This window comes from Gossypium raimondii, chromosome 7 (assembly GCF_025698545.1).
Source record: "Gossypium raimondii isolate GPD5lz chromosome 7, ASM2569854v1, whole genome shotgun sequence".
In the NCBI taxonomy this organism is placed as follows: domain Eukaryota; kingdom Viridiplantae; phylum Streptophyta; class Magnoliopsida; order Malvales; family Malvaceae; genus Gossypium; species Gossypium raimondii.
Window position 1 is genome coordinate 50,380,434 of NC_068571.1, and position 10,736 is coordinate 50,391,169.

Genomic DNA, 10,736 nt, shown 5'->3' on the forward strand with positions numbered 1-10,736 from the left:
AAAGCTTAAAAATAGGTAATATATAAAAAAATGGATAATAGTTTGAAATATTTTAAAATACATAATATGTGGAAAACTTGAAATAAATAATAATAAAACAATTTAAAATAATAATATATGAGAAAAAGGTTTAAAATAAATAAATGAATAGAAGATTCGAAAATAAATTGAAATCAACCAAATTTGAGACTAAATCAAGACACAAATGAAATTAAGGGTAAAAACTATAATAAAATAAACAGAGAAGGACCCAAATGAAAGGGCGCAAAAGGGCGAAGGGCCAAATGGGTAAATAAACCAATCCTGGACACGTGTCCACTTTCCAGCGCATCAGTGGGTCGGGGACCCAATTGAAAACCAAACAAAATTATGTGGTCAAATTAAAACAAAAATAAAAATAAACAAAAGGGACTAAATTAAAAAGAACAGAACTGCGAAAGGGCTAGGGGTGCAAATAACCCCATCAAGCAAAAACACGTGGATCCCCCCTGGAGAAGGTCGGGTCGCGCGCGGATAGGCCTTAAACGGCGTCGTTTTGGCGCTTGGGTTCCCAACCCAAAACGGCTCCGTTTTGCTTCCTTATTTAAATCTAATTTTTTTTCTAAAATTTTTATTTTTCTCTTTTCTCAAAAAAAAATCCCAAAATTCTCTTAACCCTCTCTTCCCCTCCGAGCTCTGGCCAAAGATCCGGCCATCGGCCTTCGCCGGCATCCGCGGTGGCCGGAAAAAACCAAAAATAATCCCTTTCGATGCCCTTCACACGTGGAGTAAGGATCCGAGGCCAAAACCCCCGAAAACCTGGCCAAACCCGGTGAAGCAACGAAGAAACGTTTCGTTTCTTTTCCTTTTCCGGCGTGGCCGTCGACAGCGAGTAGATCAGCCGACGTAGGTAAGTTTCTTTTCCTCTTCCCTTTGTTTTATATTCGCAGATAAAATAAAAATAAATCTTAACGTGAAAAAAATAAACGAAATCAAACGAAAATCACCTTGAAAAATATATAAAAGTCAAGCTTTTTTTTCTTTTTTGTATTCAATCTTTTTGAAAATAAAAGAACCGCCCTCTTTTCCAAGCTATTTTCGGGCTCTTTATAGCCGAATTGTTACAATTTTTTTTGTTTTTCTTTTTCGTTTCATATATTGTTTTGCTATTATTTTCACGTGTTCTTTCTGCTGCTTCTGTCCTTTCTTCTTACAGGTGTTGACTGAGGCGTAAAAGAGGTGCCCTTGTCATGGAGCGGTGACGTGACCGAAGGATAGCGGCGGCACATGGGTAAGGGTCAGAAGACCCTAGGTGCGGCGCACCTAGGGTTTGCTTAATTGTTGTTTTCTGTTATAAGGCTGATTGGGCTTATTAGGGTTAGGTTTAGGTTTGGTTTGGGTTTGGGTTTGTGGTATTGGTTGGTTTGAGTTTGGGTTGGGTATTGTTGTTTGGGTTTTGGGTTGGGTATGCCGCAATCAGTGTAGTGGAACATGATCAAGATAGGATTTGTCTCTCATACATAATGAGAGCAATATCTTAGTCCCTTAATTGAATATGACTAGAAGTGCATGACTATACTCAAAAGAGTTAATATGAGATATCATTCACATTTGTTTATCTTAGTCTACTTGGGAATTAAGAAACAAGAGAATGGAATGTACAAGTTTGGTTGTTATGTTAAACCGTGACTTCTTGCAACTTAGGTAGCAGTGATGCATTATTAGATGTCACTCACTATTTGTAAAATTAGAATTGTTTTAATGTTACTATCAACGTTGTAGAATCCTATAGGGTCACACCCTATGGTTGAAGCGTTCTGAATCTAAAGAAAGTTGTGATTATATTTAACTATCACATAAGTTCAATTATTCATAGAAATTTTCTTATGATTAATTTAATTTGACAAAATTAAATATTAGACATAATATGTGTACATACTTAATGTACATGCATAGATGATCCAGTTAATATAATATATGAATTATGTTCCAAACAAATTTTAATTTGAATATCTTTACCAAAATATTAAATAATAATTTAATTTTCGATCACAGATATGTTTTAAGGAATTTTGGAAACTAATATCTTTATGAAAAAGGATATCATGTTTTATGGAAAATTCCTTATATCCCTCTATGAAAATAGAGATTTTATTTAATATGGTATTGTGAATAAAAGGTAGGTCCTATCCCAATTTTGTTGTTACCCACGAAATACTACTTTAACTAGTAGTAAAGAATTTCGTTTCTCTTTGAAAAAGTTTAGAGAGTGACTCTGGTTGTTCTTTTTCGGGTGGATCTTGTAGAAGCCGATACGATTTTGTTGCAATTGAGGTTTATCATTTCAACAAAGGCTTTAAACCCATATCAGGGTTACTCTTTTCAAATCGTTTTTAGGTATATTTTTCAACTCAAATTCGTTCCTCATACATAGGTCAATGGATTGTGATCGTTAATATCATTTTTTCACTACCTCACTGGACGTACCAGAATTCAAACAAAAGGCTCTATGGAGGAGACTTATTTGGTGTAAATTTTAAATTTCCAAACATTCATTCATCTCATGTCCTTCAATGTTAGATAGATTACCAATAAAGAGCATATTACAATTTTAAGAGATTCAAATTATTGTCGATTATAAAATTTACATATTATATATTAAAATAAGGGAAATTTTTTTTTATGAGTGTGATTCTGTGAGTATACTAAGCAATTTTGGAAGAGAATATTGAAAGCTTGAGGTAACTTTCATTTCCATAATGCAACATGAGAGAGGAAGGTCAATTGAATTCTTGAGACACAAAAGGAAGAGTACTATAATTTTGGGGTTAGTATAGAATGCCCATCCTTACTTCCTATGATGGGAGAAGAATGGAAAATCATATGGGAATTCTCTTAGATGGTATCAGACATTTTTATTTAGATTAAATTCACTATTAAAAATAGATCTTACTGTTAATATTTCAAAAGTTTACAAAAGTTGGGAATAGTTGTAAGGATTTTCTTGCTCTTTCCGTGATTAATTATTTATCCCTTTAAAAAATACCCGCGATAAAAGAATTAATTATAACCGCACATAAATATTTGATTTCGAAAATAAAAATTAAGTCATCATACGAGTGTAATATCACCGCGAATGAGCTTTTCATTGCGATATAGGAATTTCACCCTCCTCCATCGTCAAGTCATTTCACTTTAAAACTAGTGTTTTCCCTTTAAATTCCTTTTACTTTTTAAAGAGCATTAACTAGAAACTTCTGTCCTCCACTTCCTATATTTTCTTTTTTTCTAATTTTTGTGCTTTAATTTTATTGCATAACATGCTTCTTGTTTTCCTCTAAGCCCTCACACAAACAAGCTTTTGCTGACAATTTGAATTTATCCTCGTTTGAACAAAATCTAATAAACTCTTAGTATTTATGTATTTTCTATTTATTTTATTCATTTTAATTAAAAAACAATGAAATTTCAAGTATGTATTGAAGTTAATATATGTAGTTAAATAAAAATTAAATTTTAAATATTTAATATGTATTTTCATAAAAAATCATTTGATGTACCATCAGTAGAGTTCTTTAAACTCCACAAGTAAGTTAAAGATTTGACAAGTGTATTATAAGATGTAGATAAAAATAAAATAAAAATTATATAAATAAATGTGACACTTGTCACAACCTATAACGATGCATCAAATAACTATTCATTTTCATAAATAATTATTAAAAATAAATAAAAAGTAAAAGAGAAATCATGAACAAAATATAATTGTCGTTACTAACAATTTTAAAAAATAAATGGTTTAATATATCATTTGGTATCTGAGTTTGATAGTTTTTCTAATGTGGTATATGTGTTATTTTTATTATCTAATTTGGTACTTGTATTTAACAAAAGTTATATGTTTTGGACCCAAAGGTAATGATGTTAACATTTTTAGTGTTTAATTCGGATTTTACAATTGATTTGAAGAAAGTTAATTGCTAATATTATTAGGTTTGGATTTTTTATGATTTTGTTAATAAAATAAATTTAGTGTTAATTATGAATTTATTTAATTTTGGTTTCTAGTAGATATTTCATCAAATCTACTCTAAAACCCAAATTAAACACTAAAATGTTAATCTTGTTATGTTCAAGTACCAAAATGTATAACCTTTGTTAAATACAAATATCATGTTGGACCAAAAAATAACACAAGTACTACATTAGAAAAAGTGTCAAAGTTAGGTATCATATTCGAGTCAAACTCAAGTATAAATCATATGTGGGTTTTCATTCTTTATGTGCTCGGTTTATGTATCACCGTGTGTAGGTTCTCTATACATTTATTCGGTTTAGGTTTGAATATATTCTATTTATTATTTCATTCTAATCGTGTTAATCTTAGTTATGGTTATCCGATGTATTCTTAATAATTACAATTATGATTATACTTATAACTTCCAAAAAAAAAACCTTATGTATAATAGTTGAAAAATACATTCTATTTTATGTATGATTATATTAGAATATAACGTAAGTTATAATTTAATTTAATAATAATTAAATTATTTTATAACTAATTAAATCATTACTACTTTTAATTAAAATTTATTGAATATAAAAATTAAAGATAAAAATAAATAAAATAATATATTTAAAATTTATTTAATAAATAAATCTAAAAAGATTGATATATTTTTCATCAAATCTCACAAGAATAAATGAATATTTTGAATTATACAGGGGAGAATTTTTTAAAACCTCATTCAGGGTTTAAATACTTTTCTTCTCGAATATATTATAGAAAAAAATAAATGAAGAAGAATCATTTTTTTTTGCTATAATATTTAAAACTACTCATAGTTCATTTTTCAACCCTTAAATAAGAGGATAATGCGTTTCAAGACAACCGAATTTCCATATTCCTGTACTGATAATAATGTCGATATTGATCAAAACTAAGGCTTAATTAACAACTACCCATCACATTAAGAAACCATTTTGTTGAATTGTTTAGCCATTGTGTCTGGTTAAAAAATATTTTTTAATAGGAGCACTATGTAATGGGTAAGTTAAGCATCTAGTGTCTTTATTACAAAGTTTTATTCTCATGTATATTATATAAACCTTTTTTCTTTTCTTTCTTCTTCTTCTTCTTTTGGTTTTTGCATAACAGTGCCATCGATTTCTCTAGAATTCCCAACACATCCTGAAAACCGCAAATATTGAAGCGGGATTGTGGGTGTTGAGAGAGAGTTCAAAACTCTCCATTCATAAATACTTATAAGCTTGAAAATTGAAGTTGATGCAATTGTCGTTATTACTTTTATTTTTAATCTTTTAACAACTAATTCCTTTCTTGTTACCTTGGTTAATGATGAAGGTAATCGGAGTTCTGATGCTTTGACAAATTTGAAGAGTAGATTCCATTCCAATGTTCCTTCAAACATATTTTGCTTAGATGTATTATTTCATATTATTTATTTATTTATTTATTTTATTACTTAAGAATTTGTGGTTAATCTAGTTCATGTTTTTACCAACAAAAAATTCTCTCTTCTTTTTAAATTTAACACTCGAACATGACTTTGAAAAAGAAAAATTACATGACCCCAACCCAATTTGTCCATATTTTTTTTACAAAATATCATAAATTGTTATAAGAAAAACTAATTAAAAGTATATAAAATGTTGTAAAGTCTGAAAATATATAAAATCAAGACGGAGCCTTAAAATTTCCGTTAAATTACTGGCTCCACTCAATCTTTGAAATAAGAAAATTTTGATCCTCTACATTTGAAAGAGTTTAAATCCTAGTTTTGACCAAAAAAGGAAAAAAGTTGATTAGTTCATCATTAGTGTTTGAATATTAGGTGTAAATTTTGGTTGACCCAAAATTTGGATAACTCGGCAATTTTGGGATTTAGATTCAACGAAAGCCGGGCTGCTAAACTGTGGAATATAATATAACTCTCTTCATTAACTAAAAATAGCCTACGCTCAAACTTTTTTCATGCAAATCTCAACTTAATAATGCAATAAAATATAAGTGGAAAAAAAGTTTTATAGTAAACAACTGGTTTTGAAAATAATAAAATTTATGTTTCTGGAAACTTTCTTCTTCTTCTTTTTTAAGAAGTCACTGTTTTCTGCACGTGGATGACATAAATTTTGTCTGCATATAATGCACTGTTATATATATTTACATATTTCATATATTTATATTTTAGTTTATCAAAATTATTAAAAGGGTTCTTGGACGTTAATATGGTAGATTTGTTATTTAACTATGGTTACGGAACGCGTGGGAGGAATATCTTCGATACAATAAAAATGTTAATAACAAGATAAACCATATCATTCATTGTCATTCTAATAAAACAGTTAAGTCAATAAAATATTTAGTGACCAATCATTTATCACCCAATAAAAATTAAGTCATTCATTGTGTGAATAATTAGTCCAAGTGACAGATTTACTATTCAGACATCTTCATGACTTGCCACTATCCTAACACTAATGGGTATAACAAAAACTATATTAAAAATTTAATAAAGAAAGTATATAAATTTCATTTTGCAACTATGTCGGTGATTGCAAAAGTTAAATAATAGTCGCAAAGCAGCTAATCGGAACCCAATCTGTTTCTCTCTTTTTTTACGCCAATACACATGAGAGACATTACTTTGTTTTTCATTTTTTCGGACAATAATCACACGCCCCTCCGACACCTCCGCTAAAAACAGCTACTTCTCACCAGATCTCTTACATCCAACGGCCTTGATATCTCCACGTCTCCGTACCCCAATCCATTATTTGAATCTGGCTCTTTATTTCTCCTCCACATCCTCCGTCCTTTCCTCCACTCTTTTTCTTACACGAAGAGAAAGAATCAACCGGCGCCGCTGCGATTGATCGCCTCTTTCGCCGCCGCCGTACGCCGTTAATCTAGAAGGTAAGCTAAAACAACAATTCTTCCTCTCTGTTCTTTTTTGAAAGCTTTGCCCTTGTTTGTAGTTGGAGTTCATTAATGGTTCAATTGATCTTAATTAGAGTTAGTTAATTAAATTTTGTTAGATTTCTACTTTGGAGTTGGAACATTTAAATTTTAAAGTGAAATTACCGTTAACATAATTTCCAAACAAAAACAAAAGGAGGAGATTTTGGTTTAAAATCAGACGGTCGAGATGCCGAGCACGATTCAAAAAGCGATCGGGGCCGTTAAGGACCAAACCAGCATAGGACTAGCGAAGGTGGCTAGCAACATGGCGCCGGACCTCGAGGTGGCGATTGTGAAAGCGACGAGCCACGACGACGACCCTGCCGACGAGAAGTACATACGGGAGATCCTAAATTTGACCTCGTACTCGCGCGGGTACGTTCACGCGTGCGTGTCGGCGGTGTCCAAACGGCTCGGGAAGACTCGTAACTGGACCGTGGCGCTCAAAGCACTGGTGCTTGTTCATAGGCTGTTGAATGAGGGAGATCCGGTGTTTCAAGAAGAGATCTTGTATGCTACGAGGAGAGGTACGAGGTTGTTGAATATGTCGGATTTTAGAGATGAGGCTCACTCAAGTTCATGGGATCACTCCGCCTTTATAAGAACCTATGCTATGTATTTGGATCAAAGACTTGAATTGATGCTTTTCGACAGGAAAAGCAGTGGAGGCAGTGGCGCTGGGGGAAGTAGTCATGGAAGTGCTGATGATAGATATGGTGGGCGAGATAATTTCCGATCACCACCACCGAGGCCGTACGAATATGATTATGGGGATATCAGAGGTGATAATGGATATGGAAATTATGGGATGACAAGGAGAACGAGGTCTTATGGTGATATGAGTGAGGCAGCGGGGAGAGATGGGAGAGAGGAGAAGAAAGCAGTGACGCCATTGAGGGAAATGACACCAGAGAGGATTTTTGGGAAGATGGGTCACTTGCAGAGGTTGTTAGATCGGTTCTTGTCATGTCGGCCTACAGGATTGGCAAAGAATTGTAGGATGATCTTGATTGCTTTATATCCTGTTGTGAAAGAGAGTTTTCAATTATATGCAGATATTTGCGAGGTTTTGGCTGTGCTGCTTGATAAGTTTTTCGATATGGAGTACCCAGATTGTGTCAAGGCATTTGATGCATATGCAAGTGCAGCGAAGCAGATAGATGAGTTGATTGCATTTTATAATTGGTGTAAGGATACGGGTGTGGCTAGATCGTCGGAGTATCCCGAGGTGCAAAGGATCACTAGTAAGTTGTTGGAGACATTGGAGGAGTTTGTGAGGGATAGAGCTAAGAGGCCAAAGAGTCCAGAGAGGAAAGAGCTCCCTCCTCCACCTAAAGAGGAAGAACCTGCACCAGATATGAATGAAATAAAGGCACTACCTGCTCCGGAAAATTATACTCCACCGCCACCACCAGAGCCTGAGCCTGTTAAACCCCCAGAGCCACAAGAGGATTTAGTGAATTTGAGGGATGATACTGTCTCAGCTGATGATCAGGGGAACAAATTGGCTTTGGCTTTATTTAATGGTCCTCCGGCTAATAATGGTAATGGATCATGGGAAGCTTTCTCATCAAATGGACCTGAAGTGACATCTGCTTGGCAAACCCCAGCTGCTGAGCCAGGGAAGGAAGACTGGGAGTTGGCTTTGGTTGAGACCGCTAGTAACTTGTCAAGGCAAAAGGCAGCTTTGGGGGGTGGTCTAGATCCATTGCTGTTGAATGGCATGTATGATCAAGGAACGGTAAGGCAGCATGTTAGCACTGCACAGTTAAGTGGGGGGAGTGCGAGTAGCGTGGCATTGCCAGGCCCAGGGAAGACCACAACACAAGTTTTAGCTCTTCCAGCACCAGATGGAACAGTTCAGAATGTCAATCAGGACCCGTTTGCCGCATCTTTGAGCATTCCTCCTCCTTCCTATGTACAAATGGCTGACATGGAGAAGAAACAAACTCTGCTTGTCCAGGAGCAGCAGGTATGGCAGCAATATGCAAGGGATGGAATGCAAGGTCAAGCTAGTTTGGCCAAAATTAATAACCCTGGATACTATGGACCTGGACCTATGCCAGTGATGCCTTACGGAATGCCCCCAGTGAATGGGATGGGGCCACCAGCCGGGTATTATTATACTCCATATTGATTTTTCCACATATAAAATAGATAACTTTTCTTTGCTTACCTTCTGTATTATCTTTTTCTAGTTTTCTTTCCCTTTTTATCGTTTCCTTTGAGATGATATGATGTTCTGAAATATGTTCACGAAAGACTTGCTCGTTCTGTGGATTTTTTTTTTTTTTTGTGCTGGGAGGTTCATGATCTGGTTGTGATGTCTCTTTGTGCTTTTGTAATATTAGAATTTTATTTACATTCTTATTTTCATTGTGTGACCCTCTCCTTAACATCCATTGAATTGGCTCTACAGTGATTAAATTGTGATTGATTATCCAAAAAATTATACATTTATCATAATTTGTATATTTTCTTGTCAACTTTTAACATCTCACACTGATAGGTCTCCTATTAGTTTCAATTTAGTTGGTGAAGCGGTTCAAGGAGTTAGGTTTCGGTTTCTTGCAATGTTAATAGATGCACCTCCTTATGGCCCCTTTGTAATTATGTTGCTTAGAAAGAACCATGTTATGTTGCTTTGGACCAATATTTAACCCTGTCAACCAGAATGCCTGATTTGTTGATTTGATATGCAATCACTTCTTGTATTTGTTGGCTCCGCATAGATTCTCGTACCCATACTTAAAAAGTGTTTATTGCTTTGATCTCTTATGGTTTTGTCCCATAAGAAGCACTTTTTATGGGTCAAAACCGTGAGACTCTCGAGTCGAAGTTGACGAATGCTTTGCAGGTTGGGTGCGAATCTCTTCAACTGCTCAGCTTTGATGTTTCATTTAAGTTATGCTGGTAGAAATGTTGATTGATGGATATAGTTCACCATATAGGTCCCTTCTAGTTCAATGTTTCTATTATCTAATTTAGATAGACCTTTTTTTTTTTTTGGACATGTACATACTGATTAATTGAATGGAAATTCATATTGACATGAGATTTACACTTGTGGTAATAATCCGGTGGTAACTGACTGTAAAGCGGTGAAAGGCCTAGAGAATTGTCACTAAACTGCCATATATAGTAGATTCTACCTGGTTACTGAGATCTGCTGGCATAGGAGCTTGAGAATTTCTTGGAGCATTGGATGCCTATGCCTTCGGCCCCATTGACACAGAACATTATTTTTAGTGTGTAAAAACTTCCTGGTTCCTGGTTTAACACCGAGAAGAATCAGAACCCGAAACTGAAAGTGGTGGTCCATGTTGAGAATTAAACCTCCCAAAATCATGATGTTAACAGCTTTGAAAAAGAAATCTGTTGTCTTGTTTGGTGGTGGGTTCGGTTGAGAACAGCCGCCAAATGAACCAAGTCCATGGAGTCTGTCCTAAATGGCTAAACCTCCCCCTGGATCATGACCCACTTTCTTTTTTCATTTCCTATTCTCGTCCACATGATCCAAAATAGAGCCATCTTGAAGACCTGATCCTTTTTTTTTTAAATTAAGAAATGAACCAGCTTACCCAAAAAAAAAAAACTTTTATAAGGTGGTGTTTCCTCATTTGGTTGGCCATTTGGTTGGCCATTATGTACGTTTCATGCACGAAATTTGAAGGCAAAGTTGGATAAAAAAGCAAATTAGAAGTCAATACAGATTGTTACCCAAAAAAAAAAAAAACTTTTATAAGGTGGTGTTTCCTCATTTGGTTGGCCATTT

At 34.2% G+C, this 10,736-nt stretch overlaps 1 protein-coding gene and 1 long non-coding RNA gene across 3 annotated transcripts; both read left to right on the forward strand.

Annotated features, from left to right (window-relative positions):
• The first annotated feature begins 478 nt into the window (after positions 1-478).
• LOC105770059 (uncharacterized) lies at positions 479-1,831 on the forward strand. Its single transcript, XR_001126150.2, has 2 exons — positions 479-889; positions 1,196-1,831. It is a non-coding gene; the product is annotated as an uncharacterized LOC105770059 (long non-coding RNA).
• A 4,792-nt stretch (positions 1,832-6,623) lies between these two features.
• LOC105769888 (putative clathrin assembly protein At2g25430) lies at positions 6,624-9,241 on the forward strand. 2 transcript variants are annotated; one of them, XM_012590874.2, is made up of 2 exons: positions 6,624-6,916; positions 7,039-9,241. In XM_012590874.2, exon 2 carries the CDS (start codon positions 7,149-7,151, stop codon positions 9,096-9,098), a length of 1,950 nt encoding a protein of 649 aa, XP_012446328.1. In that variant the 5' UTR covers positions 6,624-6,916; positions 7,039-7,148; the 3' UTR covers positions 9,099-9,241. The 2 variants fall into 2 exon arrangements, with proteins under 2 accessions (XP_012446328.1, XP_012446483.1); XM_012591029.2 differs by having other exon boundaries at positions 7,116-9,241.
• Positions 9,242-10,736: the final 1,495 nt, after the last annotated feature.

Coding starts and splice junctions, on each gene's coding strand:
- LOC105769888 (XM_012590874.2), top strand. CDS start 7,149: ATGCCGAGCACGATTCAAAAAGCGATCGGGGCCGTTAAGGACCAAACC.